At 41.2% G+C, this 25,503-nt stretch overlaps 1 protein-coding gene across 1 annotated transcript; it reads right to left on the bottom strand.

The window, feature by feature from the left end:
- Positions 1-15,910: 15,910 nt before the first annotated feature.
- Positions 15,911-23,353, bottom strand: LOC133114764 (ferredoxin-2, mitochondrial-like). Its single transcript, XM_061224384.1, has 5 exons — positions 23,167-23,353; positions 22,740-22,791; positions 22,310-22,422; positions 21,790-21,877; positions 15,911-19,131 (listed from the first exon to the last, which is right to left on the bottom strand). Exons 1-5 carry the CDS (start codon positions 23,351-23,353, stop codon positions 18,975-18,977), a joined length of 597 nt encoding a protein of 198 aa, XP_061080368.1. The 3' UTR covers positions 15,911-18,974.
- Between the last annotated feature and the right edge of the window lie 2,150 nt (positions 23,354-25,503).

Below are 25,503 nucleotides of genomic sequence, written 5' to 3' on the forward strand. Positions count from 1 at the left end.
AAACATATCTATCTGTATGAAAAATATATAACACATATATACAAATATAACACATTTCTATTAATTTATTTCATTATGGTTTTGAAGTTAATATGATTTCCGGTCCAGCTGAATTTTTGGACATAAACTTTTATGTCTCTTGCCGTTTCCATGGAGATGACTTCCTATAAATCTTAATCAAAAATATATAAATATATATTTTTTTCCCCTCAGAATTCTGAGGGCTAGGTTTAGGAAAATGGTACATTTTATGGTTGTGGCAGCATTGGGCTTATGTTTTAGACACTGAGTTATGGTGCATGTTTTCTACTATCAAGTAACAAATGCTCCATCTGCACATTTCATCGACTGTGTGTGTAAAGCAGTGGCCATGTGTGAGAAGTGTAGCCCTTGCGTAATGGCGGTGTGTCACAGGTATGGACTGAGGCCTGCCTGACTCTGCCCAGCAGGAGAGAGAGTAAAGTCACAGCACGATGGGGAGTGGAGAATTCTGCGGAGCTGCATCTGCACAGTCAGTGTGAAGGCTGGTGCCTGTTCCCAGATGTTCCTCTCATGCCCTGGGGTGACCCTGTGGTCTCAGCAGCGGTGGTGGAGGAGCAGCCTTGCGACCCCCAACCCCTCCTAGAGGGAAGTCCCTCCGGTGTCCTGCGAAACGCCGCTGCCCGATACGAGCTGACAGGTCCGGCTGTGGACTGTCCCCTCTCCAGCCCTCGCACCCTAACCCGGCACACTCCCCTCCCAGGCCTCCCGGTCGCAAGGCGAGTGACCTTCCCCACGGAGAGAGGGAGCCGTGGCAACAAGGCCTGGCGAAAGAACAACACCCGAGTGATGGACAACCTCATTACATTCACTTCAGTGCCTTGTGGACACTTCACCCCACTCTGGGGCCAATTCCACTTCAGTTCAGGAACTTTTCTTAAGTGGTCAAAAAAAATTAAACTCATTTTCAGTTAATTTCCTGAATTAACTGATCTAACATGTTAATGACCCCCAAGCCTGGTTACAAATCACCTTATAGATCAATGATCACATTTGTCTTCAGGATGACTGTTAGACATTGAACATATGCCAAAGCAATTACTTTTATTACTTTCATGTTTTTATTTAATTACTTTTATATGTGATCATTTCAGTTCTAATGTAACTGTCTACTGTTGGAAGATGTTTGCTTTTGTGGTCCATTCACATACTTTGAATGCATTTGGCCTGATGACAGAAGCATCTGGAAAACAAAAATATACATTTATTAAGCAGAAGAGAAACAGAAGGGTAGCATAACCAAGGAAGCAAACAGGGAGCAAACAGGGAGCAGGCTGAACTGTAAAAACAAAGGAAACACAGAAAAGTTCAAGCGTCTTTGGCCGCAGGCTGCAATACATCCATCATCCTTCATCTTAACCCACTTATCCTGAACAGAGTCACTGGAGCCTATCCCAGCATACATTGGGCGAAAGGCAGGAATACACTCTGGACAGGTCGCCAGTCCATCGCATGGCCCCCATACCATTCACTCACAAACTCATACCCACGGCAATTTAGACTCTCCAATCAGCCTAACCTGCATGTCTTTGGACTGTGGGAGGAAACCCATGCGAACAAGAGGGTCTGCTGCGGTAAATATATAGTCTAAATGATCAGCATTTTGGCATATGTAAGGTCTTCATAAGAGTGTAATACTTGACTGTATTTGCACAATTGCAAAAACTCATTATGACCATTATGTAACTGTCAAAATAGGAATTAATAAATGTCAAAAAAAGGACATTATGTAAATCACAGTCACAATGAATCAAATTATCGATCATAGAAATTCCTGCTATTTCTCCACATAATTCTCATGTTTTCTCTTTTTTTCCTTTTTGTATACTAATGGTCTCAGTGCTACAGCATACTTCCCAGAGAAAAAAACAGGTATATTTTACATATGGATTAAGGGTGCTTATGTGCATTAAATGTATTCATTTCCCTGCCAAATGTACCTGATAAATATGTTATTAAACTTATATGCTATGTGACACTATGTGGTAAAGGATTGGGGAACATTCAAGAAAAAACTGATAATAATAATTTATAATAGAAATATAACTGACCCCAACAGGAATTTATATGACATGAATTGACATTTATATGTCAAAAACACCCTTGCAGAGAAAGCTTAACAGTTTTTTGTCCAATTCCCATGCATGGTTCCTTTGTATTCTCTCATGTCACATGCAAACATGTTCTCACCCACTTGCTGAAAGCTGGAGGTCTGCCTCCCAGCCACAGTGGCCTTAATTACACCTGCCAACTACACGCTGCACCATCAACAAGTGCAGGCCTGAAAGCGAGGCGGAGCCACAAGCCTTCACCAAAGTGAGATTCTTCCCAACTCAGCAGCCTCTAGCCTTTACTGTGCCTGTCCACTGCAATCATCAGCTCTGTGCTGCTAGCCACTAGCCACTAACCGCTAACCGCTAACCGCCAACCACCACTGCGTTCCACAGGACAGTGCTCCAAGCAGGTACTCACTCCTGCACCTGGTCACTCAGCCAGCACACAAGAGATAATATTCTGCCCACTGTCTCTCAGGTCTAGCAAGGCGTATTAAAAAAAGCATAGAGGTAGATAAGAATTTAGTCAATTCTTGATGAGAAACTGAAGTTTAATGCCTTTTTTTGCCAAATGATTTCATAGCCTCCACCAGGGCAATAGTAAGGTAGTAGTGGTAGTGGTAGTTTTATTTTCCTTTCGGTGCTTATGGAATGCTTGTATGATTACATTGTGTTTTACAGCCGACAAAGACTAACTACCCTAACATAAGCCCAATGCTGCCTCAATTCCAACACTACCCATTTCCATAACCCTTAAATCTGGTTTAAAAAAACAACAAATTACGTAATGCACACAAACAATATACAGAGCAGTCTGTGAAATCCATCCCTTTTTATACATAGACGCCCCTTTTTGGGGACCAAAAGTAATGGAACAGTTGGCCTCTCAGGCGTTTCTGATTAGTCAGGTGTATTCAACCCTTCATTCCCAAGACAAATATGTTTTAATCAATAGATTTAATCAAATGTTTGGAAGATCATTAACACTGAAAGAAAACACTGGTGAGCATAATAATTGCAAAGGGGCTTGTAGGATTAAACACCTGTCGGACTGATCAGACACACTGCAGGAGGCAGGCGTGGAAGAAAGTTCACAAACTGTTCTACACTTGGACAATTTCATATCCAAAATGTGAAAATATATATTTTAGATTGATGCAGAATCATATTTATTCAACAGCCATAGTGAAATAAATCAACAGATTTGGGTTTTATGGTATTTACAATGAAAACATTTATTTCAGACAAAATCAGGAAAAGTCTATAGTCTCATGTCCAAAATGTGAAATTTCTAAAGAGATGCTTTTTCATTTTGTTGAACACATAATCATGTTTATTAGCCATGGTGAAATACATGAATAGAAATGCACTTTATGATATTCTTGATGAAAAATGTGTTCAAATCAGCAAAATATATTAGACTATAGTTTCAAGTCCAAAATATGAAAAGAAAATACTACATACCTGATTTTTTCAGTTACATAGATGCAGAATCATATTTATTCAACAGCCTTTGTGAAGTAAATGTAAAGAAATGGGCTTTATCATATTTATGATTAAAAATGTGTTTCAGGGGTGTCTCAGTGGCACAGCCTGTACAGCACTGACGTCAGTGGTTCGAATCCGACCATCTGATATTTGTTGCATGTCTTCCCCTCTCTCTCACTCCCATTCTTCCTGTCTCTCTATACTATACTGTCCAATAAAGCTGAAAAAGGCCTAAAAAATATCTTTAAAAAAAAAGTGTTTCAGACAAAATCAGAAAAATACATAAGACATAAAATACATAAGTCTTATATCCAAAATCGGGAAAATCTAACTTTCGTCGTTTAGATATATGCAGAATATGCATATTTATTCAACAGCCATGGTGAAATAAATGAATAGACATTAGTTTAGTTTAACATTAACTAACAGTTGCCTTTTTGGCCAGACTGTCTTCAAAAATTTTTACTTTGCCATTTTTGCTTTTTTAAACTCCACTGGACATATTGTTTTGCACTGTCTTCTGAACCTCTGTAAATAAACCACCTGCTTATTCACCATGGACTCCTGTGCCTTCCTGCCACCTCCCTTCATAGTAAGGTCCCACTACATCTTGACAAACATCCATGTTCTGCAATAGCCATCTCAGTCTCCAGACTTAAATCCTATCAAAAACCTGTGGTCTGAACTGAAGAGGGCAGTCTATAAGTGCAAACCAAAGGATATCAATTATTCTGTAAAGTTCTGCATGGAGGAATGGTCAAATATTCCTTCAAATGTGCACAAACACACACACATAATGCATAAATACTACCACAGGCAAACACAAATACATGGACACACTCATACACAATATCTCCCCTGTGCTGAGCTAAGGCTAATTTACAGAGTTTGGGATTAAAAGAGGGAACCCAGAGCTTTATTTTATTTCTTTTTTATATTTGTGTGTATATATATATATATATATATATATATATATATATATATATATATATATATATATATATGTGGGAAGTTCCATGTTTCTACAAAGTATTTTTTAGGTCTTGAACTTACCATGTGTGAAATTAGGTTAAGTGCATTTTTGAAGTTACCAAACATACATGAATAAACAGATTCAGTTAACAACATATTCAATATCATCAGGTTTTTGAGTGAGTTTTCCTCAGGTAATAGATGTAGACAATGTTCAGATTAATCAAACTGCTTTTGTCACTCGCCTCATGCCTTATCAGTGAACGGATCAGTCAACACTAAGTATCCTGAAGAAAAAGACTAAGACACATATAAAAAGAGCCCTGGAGCCTGTGTGATTCCACAGGAGACCCAGACTGGCGCACGTGTCCACATGCATGCAGACAGAACAGACACTCCCTTTGCCGCACAGCCAGGGTGAAATTCTCATGTGTTAGCCATTCGCAATAAATCTGTAGGCAGGTGTGTTGGCCTTGAAAAGGAGGGGGCAGCGATTAGGTAGGACTGGATTCCGGGTTTTTCATTTTTTCATTGTGTTTATCTTGCCAGTCAAGGTGCACAGATGACCTCATGTCTGAAGTTTAGTATAATTGTTGGTCTCCTGGTGACTCAGCTCTGGGGCAGTCCCATGAGATGTAGCCAATGCCAACATTCCAGGAGCTTCCACACCTGGAAGCAGAGACGTGGAAACCTTTCCAAAAGGTGCAGTTTCTTCAGCCAGCCCTCGCTCTCTCTTTTTCTCTCCCTCTACACTAGTGCAGGAACACTACAGCAAGGCACACCCCTCCACTTTCCTCCTGCCCCATGGGCAATCGACAAAAACAACGTACTAGATTAATTAATGCGCATGAGTCACCATATTCCAGCAACCAGACTTATTCCGATGTTTCAAAAGTGCATTGGCTGGAAGTCCCCCATTAAGATCAGAATGGTTTATGTATGTTGTGTCTGTGTGCTACCCAGGAGTAATGGGAAAAAAATGCAGAGGCCGACGCATGTTGTGGTGTTCTTTACAGATGGGGCCACTGGGCCCCGCGGTTAGGCCGCTGGGCCCCATCAAAACAGAGCGAACCCGGTCCTGCCCCAGGGACTCAGCTTCCAGCCAAGCGCGTACCGTAAGTTAGGAAAGAGACCATGCCCGAGGGACTCCTCCCTTTAACTGCTCGACAGCCCAGAGAAACCGCAGTTTTCAAAAATCGAACCCTTGCACAATCTTCCACTCACTCCCCCACCCCCTCTTCCTTGGCAGCCTAACCCAGGGGGCCTCAACATGCGTCAAAGAGCCCAAAAAGAGGAGAAGTGCTGCTTTTTATTTTTTAAGGAAGGAAACGCATCTGTGGAAAAAATGTTAAAGGAAGAGAGAAAAAGAGGAATCTACTGGCGGAAATGTTTCCAAAAAAAACCCACCACACCTCCTCCACAGAGTGACTAAGAAGCCCCCTCCCTAAACCTCTGCCCTCCCATATTTAATATTTTATATATAGTATATATAGAGTACAATCTGTAAATATGTGGACAGTGGTACAATTTATGTTATTTTGGCTCTGTTCTCCAGCACATTGGATTTGAAATGAAGCAATGAATGTGAAGTTAAAGTGCAGACCGTCACCTTCACTTTAAGGCTATTTACATCCGTATTGGGTGTTCGTTGTCGGAATTACATCTCTTTTCATACATAGTCCCAATTTTAGGGGACCAAAAGTAATTGGACAGTTGGCGTCTCATCTGTTTCTGATTAGTCATGTGGATTCAATCGGTTCCTTAGTGCAGGTACAATATAATAAAGCTTTCAGTATCTAGTCTTGATTCTAGGCTTTTGATTGCCTTTGGGGTCTGTTACTGGCAATTGTCAACATGAGGACAGCAGTTGTGCTCATGAAAGTAACAAAAAACATGTCACATGGCCAGCAACAGGTAAACCTGAAAGGTGGACACAAAGCAGGATGGATCTGACCCTACTATGTCGCAGCAGAACTTGAGATTCATCACACCAGGCAACATTTCCAATCTCCAACTGTCCAGTTTTGGTGAGCTTGTGCACACTGCAGCCTCATCTTCCTGTTCTTAGCTGATAGAGAAGTGGAACCTGGTGTGGTCTTCTGCTGCTGTAGCCCATCCGCTTCAGGGTTCAAACTGTTGTGTGCTCAGATTCTCTATTGCACAGCACTGTTTCAACGCATGTTATTTGAATTACGGTCACCTTCCTGTCAGCTTGAACCAGTCTGGCCATTTTGTCTCAAAACTAAGTTTTTTGCTCGTGAGAAGAACATCTGATATTGACTAACTAATGGCAAACATACCAAGAACATGTCAATAGACAAAGGATGCCCATCTCTTCCAAAATAAACAATAAGGAGTACATTTTACGAGCAAAAAAATCTATAAAATCCAAATAAATAAATAAATAGAATCAATGTTTCATCTGAAGAATAACTCCAGTACAGGCACAAGCCTGAACCTGCAATGTTTAGCAACCTGTTTCGGTTACAATAGTCGAACCCTGTGAATGGAAAGTTTATTTACCTGTTCAATACCATTCAATGTAAGCATTTGTAAGATTATAAATGCATGTGGATTATCAACAATCCCTTGCAGACAGACTGACTGATTCATGGGCAGATGAATGCATATGAAAGGTGAACGGCCAGACTGTCCCTGTAAACGCACTGCTGTTGTAGACAGACCCGCAGTCTGGTGGAGTCTGAACGGTTATGGAGGATAGCGAGGCAGACGCCAACACAAACATGCAGCTCCGCACCACCCTTGTGTACCGTCCCAGTCTGGGGCAGTCGGATTGGCTGGGCAGGGAGAGAGAGACAGGAAGTGACACAGACGGCGGCGCATGCAGCACAGGTGTGCCGGGGGGGTGGGGGAGGGAGAGGGGGCAGGTGGGTCAGGGGGAATGGCACAGCAAACAGGAAGTCGTTGTCACAGATCCTGCAAAACACAAACCATTCTCTGTGAAAGAGGGAGGGAGAGAATAAGAGGAAGAAGAGTAAGAAAGATGGGGAACCAGAGAGAGAGAGATGGAGACATATGGATAGGGAGAGGAAGACAGCAAAATAGAAGAAGAAAAGAGGAGAAAAAAAAATGGAAACCAGAGAATAAAATAGGGAACATGAAAGGGGGAGGAATATAAAGAAAAAATAAATATTAAAAAGATTCCTTGCTGAGGTATGACTGATGTATGCTTCCTTGGCTTGCTTAGTCAAGAAACAAGTTGTCTCGCATTCCCAACAAAGTTCATTTGTGTGTACATGCATGCATTGTGGTGCGAGCTTGATTATCATGTTTATGCAACAGGCCCAGGCAACTGTTGCGATCTCAACCCTGCGACTAGAAGGTTCTAGATAGCTCGAGGGTGTGTCGCATGTGCCTAAATAACTACACAACTGTGTAAACGGATGCTATCTATAACGTTTAATTAATGTGGGTTTAATGCATTTAGTGATATAGCAGCAGATGGTTATTAACACATAGATTTTAAACATGGCACTGTAGGGGCAGGAACGAATTCTAGCATTTCATCTGATGAGCCAGTTCGCAGAGTCGGCTGCTGGCATTAAACCCTCTTCTATGGGGTCGTTTAGGGCCACACAGGTATTTTTAAAATTATATTCTATTTATATATGATTGTGCGGTATCACAGGGTAAATACTACTTTTTTTCTGATGCAATTTTTCTTGCACTGGTTGCATTAAATGGATAATGGTATATAATGTATCATTAATCATTTGTAATCCAGCAAATTGGTGAAACTGCTCAACAGTAAGGTACTGTATACAATGAGTGAGCACTTTATGTGGTATTTATTAGACTTATTTTATGGACTTACTAAGTCTTCTGCTGCTGTAACCTATCCAGGTTTGGACGTGTTGTGTTCAGAGATGCTCTTCTGCATATCACTGTTGTAATGTGTTCCATGGTCAAAGTCACTTGGATCACATTTCTTCCACATTCTGATGGTTGATGTGAACACTAACTGAAGCTCCTGACCCATATCTGCATGATTTTATGCATTGCTGCCACACAATTGGCTGATCAGATAATCTCATGAATAAGTAGATGTACAGGTGTTCCTAATAAAGTGCTCTGTGAGTCTACATCATATCACAATGTCCAACTGGCTTATTTTGACTGTGTAGTGTAGTGTGTAAGAGTGTGTGTGTGAGTGTGAAAGATTGGAGGATAGAGCCTGGTCTGAACTTATGAACAGTAGCAATGCTGTAAATGTAACCCCAGGTGAGCATTAGGTAAAAGGTGGGTGTGAAAGGGAGTGAAAGGTGACAAGCTCACGGGAAACTATCTCTGGTTCAGCAGAGCCACCTAGTGTGTTGCTGTTTTACGGCCACGGAAATGAAAGGTCAAGGAAATGATTTTGCACCTGAATTCCAGTACAGTAGCTCATCCCCCAGTACAGTAGAGTCCTGCTGTGATCGTATCATGGTAATAAACATTCCATTTCAAGGTACGATCTGACCCGATCAACTGATCCAATCGACGCAATGCATTGTTATATTTCCGCAGAAAGCCATAGATTTGACATTGCCTGCAAGCATACATTATGTTAATTGAAATCAGCAAATAAGGCAAATAATTTTATTTTGATGATTTGCTGCGACTTGACAAAGAAAGATCTGTGTGGTCAAAATATCAGTCAGATTGCACAATAAGAATATCACATCGGGAACAACAGCAATGTGCAATATTTCTCCTCGTCAATAACTCATCTCACAGTCTAACGTGTGAAAAGCAAAGAAACGCTTTATGTTTTGTTTATTTAATTTTTTTTTACTGACAAGCTCTATGTTTGAAATCCACAGGCATCTTCATGGAGGTAGTGTTCCGTATTAAAACAGGCAGCATGCCACGAGGGCCTGGCGCAAATGCGGCAATATGCCAAAGAATTCCACACCGGTTGTTCCAGAAAGATCTACCGCCACGTCTGAAGCCGAGCGTCTGGGAGAGCGGAGGCACCGGCAGTTGAGAGCAGCCAGGTGCTCTTAGGCGTCCGCTGACAGGAATCGGCACATTAAAGCCGCAGTTATGACCTCCCCGGACTTCACGTACTCTCTGCGCTCTGGTTCATTTCATATTCCTTCCTGGCTTCGTTTCTATAAATACACGCCATCAATGAGAAACGCTCATTACTCTCGTGGTTTCATTTCCTCCCACCTTTCTCTTGTTTTTCTTTCTCTTTCTCACGAAAAGCGTTTCTTTTTCCCCGTCCTGCAGTAGTGCAGTGCGGTGTCGAGGAGCTATAGGTCATGGTCAGTGGTCACATTCACATGTCCTGGTGTTTGGCCCGGAGCAGGCCCCAGTCTTCTGAAGAACAGGGCTATTTTGAGCACCGTGTAGCATGCTCTTGGGTGAGACCAAAAGAGTTTTAATTATTGCCATAATTAAAACACATACTGCTCATAGGTCTAAATCAGACCTCTATAAAGGCACCATATGCACAACAAATCAATAGAAGAAAACGCATCAACAATCCCAACTCATGGCATGGGGAGCAAGTGGAAGTCCCCAATATTAAAGTTTGATATCTTGCAGCATTGAGAACAAACTATATGTTTGCTATATGTACTAAACCGTAGCTGAAATGTTGACACTGAGGCCTTGAGCATTACAACACAAGCATAAGCTAGATGACTTAAGATGTTGCTTGGATGAGTATGGGCAATGCTGCATTTACTGAAAATAGACAAATGTTTATCACATGATAAGGTCACCACAGTTCAGATCGATTGAAAGGGAACCACATCCGTTGGACATCCTTTGCACTCTTTCATAATTTGAGCAGGGGAGATTTTATCCTGAGATAACTATTTATTTTACATGAAAGGTTAAAAACTTTCCAGTAAATGTAGGTGGTTTGACACCATCACCCATACAAACCACATCAGCAAGTCTTTTAGCCATCAACTGCATTGGTATGAAATATATCTTCATAGACACATTATGAGGAAGTTCTAGTACACAGAGGTTGAGATTCCTGCTTTAGATAACCTTTACATTTTATCTGGAGCCAGGCCCTCCATGATGCTGAACAAACCATCTTAATAAGGAACCGTCTAACATGCATGTCTCATGCTACATATAAAAAAACAGAGTATTTTCCCCTCTATAAATACAGATCTGTGTCCATATTTCATAAATTCCAGAAATAAATTCATAAATCTTCCATATAAACTTTGTCAGGTTTACATATTGTTGGTGGCAATGTGATCATTGTAATGAAGAAATGTTGTACTAAATGCCCAAATTTATTTTATGGATCAGACAGGATCTGTGATATAATGGCATTGCGATTCAGACATGGCTCCATGTGCTAGCGTATTAAATAGCCAGTGCATTGCAGCCTGTAGTGGGTGTTGGATAAAGGTGTCAAAACATTAACCATGCTAATGCTTGGAAACACCTGATCAAGCCCTACACATTTCTCTTCATGTAAATTCTCCTGGAAATGTCACTGTTTTTTCTTCCATTGTATATAAATTAACCATTCGCTTTAAATGACTAGCTTGGATGATAAACTAACCATGTTTATAGATTTTCAGTTTTCAAACTGCCTCCGTCAAACCGTCAAACACCTCTTAACTATCAGAGAACAGAAATGCATCAAACTGCTGTGAAACCACAAGGAGAAGTCCTTTCTGAAAGATGTGATGGCGACCATTCACTTCTGAACACCAGTTTCCCATAAGCAGGAGTTCATAAGAATTGGTTCACTTGCACTTGACTGATCGTTGTGGTTATATATGTTAACCCCTCCTAAACCACAGGTTTATTGTGAACTGCTGAGTAATTTGGACAGGATGCAGTGTTTCATTTTTAATATCTTCTTGAAGTACAATGTCATTACGCCAAGCAGTTTTTTTTATTTAATTTAGCTGCAATTTTTTCTAATAGGTCTTTGCCAAGCCTAGAGACAAGTAACGAAGCTGGCCTTTTTTGGCTGGTCATGGCTGTGATCTGCATGCATTCAGGTTGTGTATTATGTTCATGATTGACATGGTTAACCAGCATTAGTGCTGTAGCAATGAAGAATATACATGCTGCTGTCGGAATGTCTCCAGCCCAGTGTGCCATTGTTTATCATAAAACTCAGGTGAATGATCTTATGTATGCAATGGATGACAACAACCATTAATCGGGGGTTGCGCTAGCCCATTGAATGCTGCTAGCCCATTGAATGCTGCTAGCCCATGGAATGCTGCTAGCCCATTGAATGCTGCTAGCCCATGGAATGCTGCTAGCCCATGGAATGCTGCGTGTTTAGAACCCCGGATGTTTCAAAATCTGCATAAAATCATTCAAGCATTACTATTTTTGCCACAATATGCCAACTGGCTATAATAACATGATAAACGTACAATGAATTAGCAATACAATTTGAATTAATTCTGTTAATCTCAGTCTAAATTACCAACATTGTGTCATTACTCACCATGTATAGAAATTGTGTAACAAGCGTGCAAAATCCATTTGTCATGCATCAAAAATATACATAAGCGATTATGCTTAATAGTAATAACAAGTAAAACATATGGAATGGTAGCAAACTTGCCAGGAAAAGGATGCAAGTGTGCATTGACCCCACGGACGGTGAGGAAGATGGCAAGGGAGGCCATAAAGAACCCAAAGGTCATAGTTTAAGAACCGCAGAGACTGGTTGCATCTTGGGGTCACCAAGTCTTAAAAAGAACAGTAAAAGGGCATGTCCATACCAACAAACTCTTTGGAAAAGTGGCACGAAGACAACCCTGATGGAGCACAATAAACAAAACCAAGCAGCAAGGATCAGCCAAATCTCACTGGATTTATGATGGCCAGAGGGTGCCACAGATGAGACGCATGCACACCATCACCATGTTTGGAATGCATTCAAGGAGAAGCATCTCATAGCTACTGACAAATAAGGAGGTGGGTCATTGATGTTTTGGAGATGATATGCTGCCAGTGGTCCAGGGGCACCATTTAAGAACAATGGAAGAATGAATTAAACAAAGCACCAGGACATTATGGCAGAAAATCTGGTTGTCTGCTAGGAAGCCTTGGTCATAGGTAGATTGTCCAGCAGGACACTGACTCTAAACATACATCAAAATCCACAGAGAAATGGTTTAGTGAAAACAACATCAATGTTCAACAATGGCCTTCTCAGTGTCCAGACTTAAATCCCATCAAAAATACGCTTATGGCCAGGTCCGTAAGCGTAACCCAAAGATGCCAATGATTCAGGAATGGTCAAAGATCCCTCCAAATATGTTCTCTAACCTTATCAACCTTATCACAAATTAAACAAAAAGACTTGTGGCTATCATCTTAGCCAAACCAATAATAATTGTGAAACCTGTTTTTTGGGGAAATATATTTATTATTTGAAAAAATCAATGGAATCTAAAAATGTGTTGATTCCAGTGAACCATTAATAAAGCATGCTACTTTACATGTTGGAAAATAAAGCTTATGTCAATATATTTTGTGCATATTTATCAAGGGTGGCAATAATTCTGGAGTCCATAATTCCATTGTGTGACAGTTATTTTTGGCAGTGGCAGTGACAATGGCAGTGTAAATATAATGATCACTATACATCACAAACTAAACAGACACTGAAAGACAATTGGTGCAAAGAAACAGGAGTAACTATTTTGCTGTAGTTCAAGTCTGAGTCATCGGCCATTGGAATTTTACAGAAAGACCTCTGAATATCTGCGTTTAGAGAATGCAGTGTATTTTTTCATTTTTTCCCTGCATTTGTTTTTTTAAAGTTTTTTTTGCACAACGCAACCACATATCAATGTAATGTCTTGTAATGAGATACAATGTGAAGGATGGCCAAGTGCGCCCGCAATCACCTGTCACTAGTATTAATGGTAAAGAGGGCCACCATCCAGATAAAACAGTATTGCTGAAACACAAAATCATATTTGTTTTAGTTATATAAAGAGAGTCACAGGCACAGTTGTCTCTAAGGGCCACAGGGACGGGAGGATTTTAGGCTCTCCAGGAAAAGCCTGCAGGTTGATGGAGTGCTCACAATCATCCAGTTGTGCCACATATGAAGAGTATTCCCCCCGCTCATGTCTGTGTGAGCCTGACGTGAAATGAGCACTGATATACACATATGACAGTGCACTGATATACACATATATGACTGTGCACTGATATGCACATATGACAGTGCACTGATATACACATATGACAGTGCACTGATATACACATATGACAGTGCACTGATATACACATATATGACAGTGCACTCCATACTGGGGAGACAATTGGGGAAAGTGACTGCACAGGGCCTTTGAGTGAGCCCAACGACCTGAAACCAAAGTCCTGACATTTATCAGGAGACCAACTGGACAAGGCGTTGAGACAAGAACGAGACCTTTGGCTTGATTGGGCCCCTGCAGTCTCCGACGGCACCTGAGGTACAGTCCTTCAGAGCCGGTGGACTGCGGAGCTAAAGGAAGAGGAGGCTGTCAGAGGCCTGTCCGCTCGCTTGCTTTCAGCTTCCCCAAAATGACAGAGGACACTGCAGCAGTGGGACACACTCACAAAGACAACGGGGGTTACAAGCAGCAGCTGGCCAAGGAGCAGTGCCAACAAACACCGCAAGCACACCCTGGGAAAGGTGTGTGCGTGTGCGTGTGTGCGCACGCATGTCTGAGAGTGCTCAGCTCATCTCTAGAGGAAGATGGTGAGAGATGGAGAGAGGAGAAGAGGAGGAGAAGAGAAAATAGGAGAAGAAAAAGAGGGGGAGATGTGATGGGGTGAATGCTTAGCCTGGAATTTAACTGAGCAAGAGAGACGGTGAGCGATGGAAAGAAAGGGAGGAAAGAGGAGAGGAAAGAGGGAGAGGAAAAGAGTGCAGAGTGTGTGGGCCGCTCTGGGCAGCAGGGTGCCAGATTGTAGCGTGTGTGTGCGTGAACAGTGTGGGCCTGCCTGCGTATGTGTGTGGGTGGATTATCTGTTGATGTGCTATTATGAATGTCCAGGCCTGTTGGGGGGGAGGAAGAAGTATTCTGGGCAACAGGAGGACATTCGCCAGAGCTGGGCATGGGTGAAGTGCCTGTCTTTGTGTTCCCTGTGGGAGAACAGCAGGTGTGTGTGTGTGTGTGTGTGTGAGATAGAAAGAGGGAGAGAAAGAGAGAACCGAGTATGTGCACGTACAGAATAATTGCGAATTTGTTAAAAACAGGACGCCCCAACCATCGTCCCATAGACACAGTTTGTCTATTTTTGTTTTCATCTAGAAACAAAAAAACTTTCAAAAAATGTCATCGCACGGAGAATGCAAATATGATTTTCTGAACCATTATTAATCATCATCTTTTTTTGGTGTGTGTTCTACTTTTTTTTTTTATCTTAAATGCAACAACCAATTCAGATCAAGAAACCAGTTTAGTCTCAGCAGTTTCAAATAACAAGTGTAAAGTGGGGTATGACCAAATGGTTCGCTGATATGAAATCCAAAAAGTAAAAAAAAAAAAAAGAAAGTACAAAAACAACCTTGTAAAAACAATAATCTATAGACTAAATGTGAAATTTGCAGCATTTTCTATAATTAGGTCAAGTTTCCTCTATAACTGGTCTGCCCGATGTGTGGCAATTCATGTGCGGTTGTTATATGGAAAAGCTCCCATTATACTGAGGGCTTTTGCTGCCCCCTGCTGGTCCTGGCTGATAAGTGCAGCACCTGCACTGAATGAAAATCAGTTCTGTACATCTGACTTGAATCCTCAGTCAGATGTACAGAACTTCTTTGTACAGTATGTATTTGGTTCACATGACTAACAAAATGTGTTATACTTGTATTTGAGTTTGCATTTTAGCCCTCCTTCATTTATTAAACTGAAAACAGATCTTTGAGCTTTTAAGTGCAAGTTATATATATTTGTGCATCAAACCAAAATATTTTGAGTGCAATCAGTCTACTTGCATAAAATGAACATGCACTAAAGCGCTACAGATCCATCACTTCTCTGATTGGACAGAATGCTGCAGAAGTGAATATTATTGGTCCAATCCCCTTGGCTCCATCTGTATTCTTACTGTCACATTTGTTTGATCACACCCGGTAACGAAAGTCATTGTTAGTCAACTACAGAGCGGGTGACGAAAAATTCTGAACAGTTTTTTTTATACTGATCTGACTACTTCTGCCCAAAATGAATAACTTAGCAGTTTCTCTGGAACACTGCCTTGGTGCCAAAGTCAACAACTATGTGGAGAAGGTGTTCATCAAAACTTTGCTTGAATGCCTTCCATCATGCTTCACACATGAATTAAACCAACGCGCAAACTTTTACATCTGTGTTTTTGTAAAAATCAAATTGCACAAAAGATGTCATGTAACCGTTTAATATAATGTGCAGTACAATGAAAATCTTTATTTGACAATACATAAACCAAAAAAATTGTGCGTGGTTGTTTACATTTACAGCACATTAAAAAAAGGCTGAGCCATTGGTAAATATATCAAAGAATGTTTGCAGAAGTAAGAAGCCTTATTCCCGTGAGACCAGTTTTTTTCAATACCCAGCTACTCTGTCCCTAAAATGTACCGACTCATTCACAACACAGAAGAAAATACTGAGATACTTTCCAAATCCTAAAGCAATGCTTTGAAACAAGACTGAATCTCTTAGGACCTTTGTCTACCCTCTTGCTTCACCTTGATTCATTTCAGTATACAGGGACAGGAAGTGACATTAATGGTATCGGGTACATATCAGTTCTTAAAGGATAAAGTCATTTTCTATTTTCCCAGTATCGTCCATATATCCTACCAAAACCAAAACATTGGTCTGCCCAACTCTCAGTAAACATTTTTCCGTCCCCATTTAGCGATCATTCGAGAAGTCATTAATTTGAGTTGAAGTCATTAAATACAGCACAAAGATATTTCTCTTAAAAACAAAGCAAATTTAGATGGCTACTATATTCAGTACATTGGTGTCACACATTTGCATGCATTCAAAGTGGTAATGAATAGGCAAGTTAAGGGAACCCAGCACTTGCAAGCAGTATACAGACAGCGGGAGTAACGAGTGGGGTTTGGATGTTTGTGTAACAAGATGCGCATTACTGTACTTCACACAACATCATTCAAATCCCCAGCATTGCATTCCCTCCTTCCCGTCAGTCTACCTGAAATGCAAATGCTTTTCACACAGACGGGTGCATTCATTGGGAGTAGGACAGAATCATCGACTTTGGCCTTTTCATAGGATATGTTGACGATACTAAAATCTTAAATTACTAAATTATTGCCATAATCCTTTACATTAAAAGAGAACCAGCAGCATTCCTTGACCTTTTACTATCCACACTCCAGCTAGTAGTTATGCATCTGGGTGTCCACTTTGAAATTTAAAATCAATCAAGTTGAAGTTAAGGTGTTCCCTTGAACTGATAGACCATTGATATTCAGCTGTCATTTACACATGGTCTTGTGATCATCCCAAACATGAAGGTGGCCAATGCCAGTAAAAGGAACTTTAAATTCACTTTCTGGGATTTCTGATATCATTTCAAGTTTTAGTGTACATTTCCAAACGGCTCTGACACTACTCATGTGCAATTGAGGATCTTTTGTAAAGACGTTTCTAAGAATTAGCTGGCTTTACAGTGGCTGGTAAAGGCTCACTTGTAGGTTTGTGATCTAAAGCAAGAACACACACTGCAAGAAACTCAGAAGCAGTGTCTACAGATTTCCAGAGACATTATATATGAAATACATGTTATAAGGTTTATTCATAATTATAACGATATCTGCTTACATATAGGGTAATTACATCTTTCCTTCTCAGTCCTCAAGCCGTGCAAACTCCTCACTCCCATTTACCTATACTGATATTAACACTGTGCCACAATGTCTTAGGCACAGGTTGTATACACTGTAGGAACAGTTCCAAACAACACACACGCACCCCCTGGAGGCAGAGGTTCACTGTACAAGCTGCTTTGTAACCTGCAGGGCATTTTCTGGTTTTAGACCACAAAATCCTGAATACCAGCCATTATAAAGAAGGTGGGTTGCCAGAGATTTCTTTAAAAAATATCTAGAATATCCTTCACTACACACAAAAATTGTCAGGACAAATCAAAAACATTTTCTAAGAACGGAAATATAAATCTATCCCCTTCAATAATGAAGCACCATAACATGTCAGAATACGGAACAATTACGAATCGTTTTTGAGGCCATCAGAATACCTTTGTCAGCAGAACTTTATTCATCGTCCCGCTGACAAAACGAACAGATAAGCTGTAACAGAAAACAAACATGCAGGGGCTCATCTTGCTGTGGTACTGTTCTTGCGCATGGTGGGTGCACATGGTCCAGGTTTAAATCCAGACCCCAAGACCACGCTGGTAGACCTGCCACGTGAGAATTGCCACTAGCAATGCCAAGGCTTGGGGAGAGTCCCGTCAGCTTGGATCCGGGTCTTACTGCTCTCAAGTAACCCCCCACTATCTGATCAGGCACCAGTGGTCTGCTGGCTAAAGATAAACATGAGTGTTTCCTGTGGTTCATATCGGGGTTGTGGAAAGAGGCTCATGCTTCGGAGGAGAGCGTGCGCTTGCGGACATTGTCCCACATCTGCTACGGAGACTGCAGCACGAGCATGGCCAGGCCAGACTGAGCATCCCACATTAAGGAGAAAGCACAAGAACCAGCACAAACACGGGTTCTGAAGAACCCTGCAGCAGTCCAAGGTCTATCTGGGGTTCATGCTTCCTACTCGGCCAGACACCTGTGATACTTTTATGTTCCTTTACTAGGAACGAAACGCGAAAGAGTCTTGGTCCCAATATGGTTGAAGGTCCAGAATGGATCTCAGTGACAAAGATCTCCACCATGGTTATGAACAATCCACAGTCACACCACACTGGAGCAGTCCTGCCTGCTGTCTTTACTGGTGTGAGCGGTTTGTTTAGTGCTGCTCTGCATTCAACAAGCACATTGGTGCCACACTCCCTTTAGCACAGTTCACTTGTGATGCTCATTTCATTTAGATGGATAAGACAACAAAAATAGCAGTACCTATGGGTAATCATTGGTTAGAATGATTACCCATAGGTACTGCTATTTTTGTTGTTTTCCTGGTTGAATGCACATTGGGCACAGAGCTAAATAAAAGGGACTACGGATGACTATCATCCAGATCAGAGCTGTGTGAGGGCAGGCACTGGCAAGGTACACCTTAACCAGGGTGACTGCAGGTATTCAATGGCGGACCCAAGCCACTCAACTTGTATGTTTACAGCGGGTGCTGATTCTCTGTGCATCATAAGCGGTGTACAAGGATTACCTCATCGCTTCTCCACGACCTCCAGACAACTCCAGAAACCTCACTCAAGTATCAGTCCAGCCCTCCTCTCCTGCTCTCCACCAACCAGTGTTCAGTGGGGAGTGGGCACATGGCCATCCACATAGAAGTTGCGTGTGACCCTGGGCAAAGTCAGTTCAATGCCATCCAGCTCAGGGGTGAGGATGATCTGGCAACCCAACCTTGAGTTCACCTGCAGCACTGGAGCCATGTCCAGCATGTCATCCTCCCTGTGGGGAACAGAGTATATAAGCACTCACACTAACCACAGCAACAGGTTTCAACTGTATATAGGGTATGTGCTCACAGTAACCATAGCGACTCGTTTGAATGGTACATATGCCCTCAAAGCAACCATAGCAATGGGTATAAATAAATGGTATACACGTACTCACAGAAACCAAGTCTGAATGTTATACACCTCTCACAGTAACCATCGCAACTTGCTAAAACGGAACTGTCAGTAACCACAGTAACTTGTGTGTAAGGTATATAGGATATCAGGAACTGGATGAGCAGTAGGAGCTCAGTAACTGTTGGAAGTAGATGAACCCTTACAGGCACCACAGCCATGGTATTGACATGGTATAGACTACACCTGACCTGAATGACTACACCTGACTTTATTGAACGGTTCAACATAAGGTTATGGATATCAGTCAGACTCTGAGGTTTTATTGATTTTCCTTGGATGTTTGCAGAGATGCGACTGCTGACAAAAGCAGCAGGATGAATTCTGAAGTGTTTCGGGCAATGTCATCTGCTCATATCCAGCCAAATGCTTCAGAACTCATTGGACGGCGCTTCACAGTGCAGATGGACAATGTCCCGAAGCATACTGCGAAAGCAACCAAAGATTTTTTTAAGGCAAAGAAGTGGAATGTTATGCAATGGCCAAGTCAATCACCTGACCTGAATCCGATTGAACATGCATTTCACTTGCTGAAGACAAAACTGAAGGGAAAATGCCCCAAGAACAAGCAGGAACTGATGACAGTTGCAGTAGAGGCCTGGCAGAGCATCACCAGGGATGAAACCTAGCGTCTGGTGATGTCTATGCGTTCCAGACTTCAGGCTGTAATTGACTGCAAAGGATTTGCAACCAAGTATTAAAAAGTGAAAGTTTGATTTATGATTGTTTGTTTGTCCCATTACTTTTGGTCCCTTAAAAAGTGGGAGTGGGAGGCACATATACAAACTGTTGTAATTCCTACACCGTTCACCTGATTTGGATGTAAATACCCTCAAATTAAAGCTGATCTCATTTCAAATCAAAAATGGTGGTATATAGAGCCAAAAAGAGGAGAATTGTGTCGATGTCCCAATATTTATGGACCTGACTGTATATTCCAAATATGTTGATGGTGTGTACGGCCAATACTTTTGGCACCTGTAGTTTTCAGAAAAAATGATATTACTGAATAAAAAACATTGAAACATGAGTAAATGTATTGAAGTATATTGTTTTTCTGTATGTTTGAACATAACATATAGTAGATCATTATCCATGTTGGTCATTATATGCAACCCGTTTGCTCCATTGTTATTAAGACTGCCAATGATTCTGGAGCACACTGTATAATCCACAGTAAAAAGAGTAGTCATGGTTATTGCCCAATGTGGTATGGACACAGTAGTCAAAAGGTCACATTGTGTCAAAAAAACAACCCCCCCCTTAGACTAGATAAAACTCTCATGATAACTTCCATCCTGATGGGTAATCCCCATGGTTTGTCCCATTACTTCTGGTCCCTTAAAAAGTGGGAGTGGGAGGCACATATACAAACTGTTGTAATTCCTACACCGTTCACCTGATTTGGATGCAAATACCCTCAAATTAAAGCTGATCTCATTTCAAATAAAAAATGGTGGTATATAGAGCCAAAAAGATGAGAATTGTGTCGATGTCCCAATATTTATGGACCTGACTGTATATTCCAAATATGTTGATGGTGTGTACGGCCAATACTTTTGGCACCTGTAGTTTTCAGAAAAAATGATATTACTGAATAAAAAACATTGAAACATGAGTAAATGTATTGAAGTATATTGTTTTCCTGTATGTTTGAACATAACATATAGTAGATCATTATCCATGTTGGTCATTATATGCAACCCGTTTGCTCCATTGTTATTAAGACTGCCAATGATTCTGGAGCACACTATAATCCACAGTAAAAAGAGTAGTCATGGTTATTGCCCAATGTGGTATGGACACAGTAGTCAAAAGGTCACATTGTGTCAAAAAAACAACCCCCCCCTTAGACTAGATAAAACTCTCATGATAACTTCCATCCTGATGGGTAATCCCCATGGTTTGTCCCATTACTTCTGGTCCCTTAAAAAGTGGGAGTGGGAGGCACATATACAAACTGTTGTAATTCCTACACCGTTCACCTGATTTGGATGCAAATACCCTCAAATTAAAGCTGATCTCATTTCAAATAAAAAATGGTGGTATATAGAGCCAAAAAGATGAGAATTGTGTCGATGTCCCAATATTTATGGACCTGACTGTATATTCCAAATATGTTGATGGTGTGTACGGCCAATACTTTTGGCACCTGTAGTTTTCAGAAAAAATGATATTACTGAATAAAAAACATTGAAACATGAGTAAATGTATTGAAGTATATTGTTTTCCTGTATGTTTGAACATAACATATAGTAGATCATTATCCATGTTGGTCATTATATGCAACCCGTTTGCTCCATTGTTATTAAGACTGCCAATGATTCTGGAGCACACTATAATCCACAGTAAACAGAGTAGTCATGGTTATTGCCCAATGTGGTATGGACACAGTAGTCAAAAGGTCACATTGTCTCAAAAAAAACTTCCATCCTGATGGGTAATCCCATCCTGCCCATCACTGAGCCCACGTTACCTCTCCTCCGGCTGTGGGAGCATGTCGTAGTAGTCGTCTTTCACATAGACGTGGCATGTAGAGCAGGCCAGAGATGCTTCACAAGCTCCTGAAAACCAAGGACAGGAAGAGCACTTCAGAGGGCCAAGCAGCTACTAAACTACTACTAAACTACTAAACTACTAAAACAGCACTTAGTCCCAACAGCTAACACAGGCCACATTGTAAAAAGTTATGATGAACAAGAAACTGGCACACTGGTTCCCAAACTGCAGGTCATGAATCACTGCTCGATCATAAAAGTATATGTGCAAGAAAAAAAAATACTGAAATATTATATTGTGTCCCCGTATAAAAGGGAAAATCTATGTTTGCCTACATTTTAATAAGTGGATGTACTAATGCTAATAAGGAAACATTTATGAGTATTCTCATGGCTTATGGCTTCATAAAGCTTGGGTCAACAGAGATAACATGTTAAGATATTAAGATGTCCAAAATGCTACTAGCAAGAGATATCCTTGATTAAGTGAGCTCCCACCTTCCAAGTCAATTCCATGCTTGCGTGCCAGGAAGAGTATGTTGTCTCCCACCTTGGCCTTGACTGGGATTCTCTTCCCCGCTCGGTCGATGAACACCACATTAACACAGCAACTAGAGGTTTAAGGTTCATTACAATTTTTTATTTGTTTTAAACAATGCAATTTGCTGCAAGCTAGACTAAAGATGCACACCAATACATTCATTAATTTTGACTTGAGGTGGCAGGGTTTTTTTGCAAACGTTTTTCCTCTTACTGAGGAAAATATGGTATTTGATTTTACACTACACGTTTGGCTAAATTGTACCAGACACGATTAGCCAAATTCGTAACTGCATTTGGCTCAATGCAAGACACACTGAAGTGTTTTACAAGCCGCGTGTCTCGGTCCAATTCCGACGGAATACACAATAAAACTAAATAAACTCACGTATCATTAGAGTCTTCTGCATTAGTATCCACGCCCTCGCTGAAATACACACCTGCAGAATTTCACAAAAAGAAGACCGAAATTTCATGAGAAGTACAAACGCGATGGGTAACACACATTAGTCGCTAGTAGGCCAGGCTGCCCAAGAGAACGAATCTCAATGTTTTCAGACAATTTGAGTGACGTTAACACTTTAACTTTCCATGCGAGTCACTGGTAGCCAGCTATCTTGTTTCCAGACTACATATTTCCACTGTGTTAACGTTAACTTTACTAAATGTGCACAGACACGTTTTAGGGAATTTTGCCTAGCTAGTTCTTCAGGTGTTCAATATTTATAGCAGTATGTATACCTATTTGTTTAGTTTACATACAACTAAATTAATTAATTTGCCAGAATTGGTAACTTGAGAAGGGAAGCACTCACAGTTTGATGTTTGCACGCTTCTGTTGAGATTTCGAAAAGGGTCAAAAATGCCTCTCCTCGGCGACCCCAGGTTTGCATGCGTGCATGTATTTAACCTGGGTAAATTACAGAGATTATATTTTAGATATTCTCGGGAAAATATTAAAGACAGCCCTACACTCATCCTGGCCGCCGTACTGGCAGCCATGACAGTGTTTTGGTCATGTGATTGAAAGGAGCCAATCGTAAATGACACATTCGGTAAACTCTTGTTTGGGGAAAAAATGTTTTGACATTTTGCCCTCTGATCAATCCAATAGTGGGTTTAAATTAAAATTAATTGATTCAGCAAAGTCTACATTTCAATTTGTCCCGTCCAAAGAAATCGGAATATATGATGCTTGCTTGCGCAATCACATTCTAGATAGGTAGGCCTCAAGAGGGAGCCGTTGCATAACAAATACTTGGCCCAAGTGACGTTCCTCAAAATTCTATATATTCTTACTTTTATTGATATATATTTAAGACAATTTAAATAAATGAATCCACATAATCCATATAAAATTGTATTTTATTTAAAATAATTGTTATAATTGTTGTAAAATAAACCATTACCTTATGTTTATATCAGGCCACAGTAAGTTAGCTCGGGGGTAAATTAACTTAATAATGATTTATATTGTGGCGGCATGGATGGTGCAGTGGGTAGCACTGCCGCCTCACAGCAAGGAGGTCCTGGGTTCAAATCCCCATTGGCCGGGGCCTCTCTGTGCAGAATTTGCATGTTCTCCCCGTGTTTGCGTGGGTTTCCTCCGGGTACTCAGGTTTCCTCCCACAGTCCAAAGACATGCATGTTCGGCTGATTGGAGAGTCTAAATTGCCCGTAGGCATGAGTGTGTGAGTGTGTGAGTGTGTGAGTGAATGGTGTGTGTGCCCTGCGATGGACTGGCGACCTGTCCAGGGTGTATTCCTGCCTTTCGCCCAATGTATGCTGGGGTAGGCTCCAGCACCCCTGCGACCCTGTTCAGGATAAGCGGGTTCAGATAATGGGTGGATGGATGGATGATTTATATTAATATGATATAATGAATGTATAAATTTCAGCAACTTTCCTCATACTCATGAAGTGTACAAGGTTGGTGGGTCGATCCCCGGTGTAGCCACAATAAGATCCGCACAGGCGTTGGGCCCTTGAGCAAGGCCCTTAAGCCTGCATTGCTCCAGGGGAGGATTGTCTCCTGCTAAGTCTAATCAACTGTACGTCGCTTTGGATAAGAGCATCTGCCAAATGCCATATATATATATAATTTTAATCAATTACCAAAATGCAAAGTGAGTGAACAGAATAAAAATCTAAAACAAATCAATATTTGGTGTGACCACCATTTGCCTTTAAACTAGCATCTATTCTTCTCGGTACACTTGCACAAAGTCAGGGATTTTGTAGGCATATAGTCAGGTGTGTGATTAACCAATTATATCAAACAGGAGCTAATGATCATCAACTTATATGTCGGTTGTAACATAATCATTAACTGAAACAGAAACAGCTGTGTAGGAGGGTTAAAACTGGGTGAGGAACAGTCAAACTCTGCTTCCAATATGATGTTGCTGAAGACAGTTTAATGTCAGAAGTCATACATCATGGCAAGACTGAGCACAGCAACAAGACAGAAGTGCTGTCCAAGCTCTGATGAAGAAACACAAAGAAACGGGCAACGTTGAGGACCGTAGAAGCAGTGGTCGGCCAAGGAAAATTAGTGCAGCAGATGAAAGACACATCATGCTTCTTTCCCTTTGCTTTATTATCCTAACCCGCTTATTCTGAACAGGGTCGCAGGGGGGCTGGAGCCTATCCCAGCATACATTGGGCGAAAGGCAGGAATACACCCTGGACAGGTCGCCAGTCCATCGCAGGGCACACACACCATTCACTCACATACTCATTCCTACGGGCAATTTAGACTCTCCAATCAGTCTAACCTGCATGTCTTTGGACTGTGGAAACCGGAGTACCCGGAGGAAACCCACGCAGACACGGGGAGAACATGCAAACTCCGCACAGAGAGGCCCCGGCAGACAGGGATTAGAACCCAGGACCTCCTTGCTGTGAGGCGGCAGTGTTACCCACTGCACCATCCGTGCCGCCTACATTCACTTCTTCTGTTCATGAATTTTGTTAATTGATAAAAAATAAACAAACATTTCTATTTTTGAAAGCATTCTTATTTGACAGCATTTTTCACACCTGCCTAAACATTTTGCACAGTACTGTATATATATATATCATGGAATTCAAAAGTAGATTCCAGTGTATGCATTCCCATACAAATACATAACACATGTACACACAAGGGG

The sequence above is a fragment of the Conger conger genome, chromosome 16, assembly GCF_963514075.1.
Source record: "Conger conger chromosome 16, fConCon1.1, whole genome shotgun sequence".
Taxonomy (NCBI): Eukaryota; Metazoa; Chordata; class Actinopteri; order Anguilliformes; family Congridae; genus Conger; species Conger conger.

Coding starts and splice junctions, on each gene's coding strand:
- LOC133114764 (XM_061224384.1), bottom strand. CDS start 23,353: ATGGCTGCCAGTACGGCGGCCAGGATGAGTGTAGGGCTGTCTTTAATA. Junction 22,792..23,166: donor AAGCGTGCAAACATCAAACT/GTGAGTGCTTCC, acceptor GAAATTCTGCAG/GTGTGTATTTCAGCGAGGGC. Junction 19,132..21,789: donor CTCCCACAGCCGGAGGAGAG/GTAACGTGGGCT, acceptor TGTTCCCCACAG/GGAGGATGACATGCTGGACA.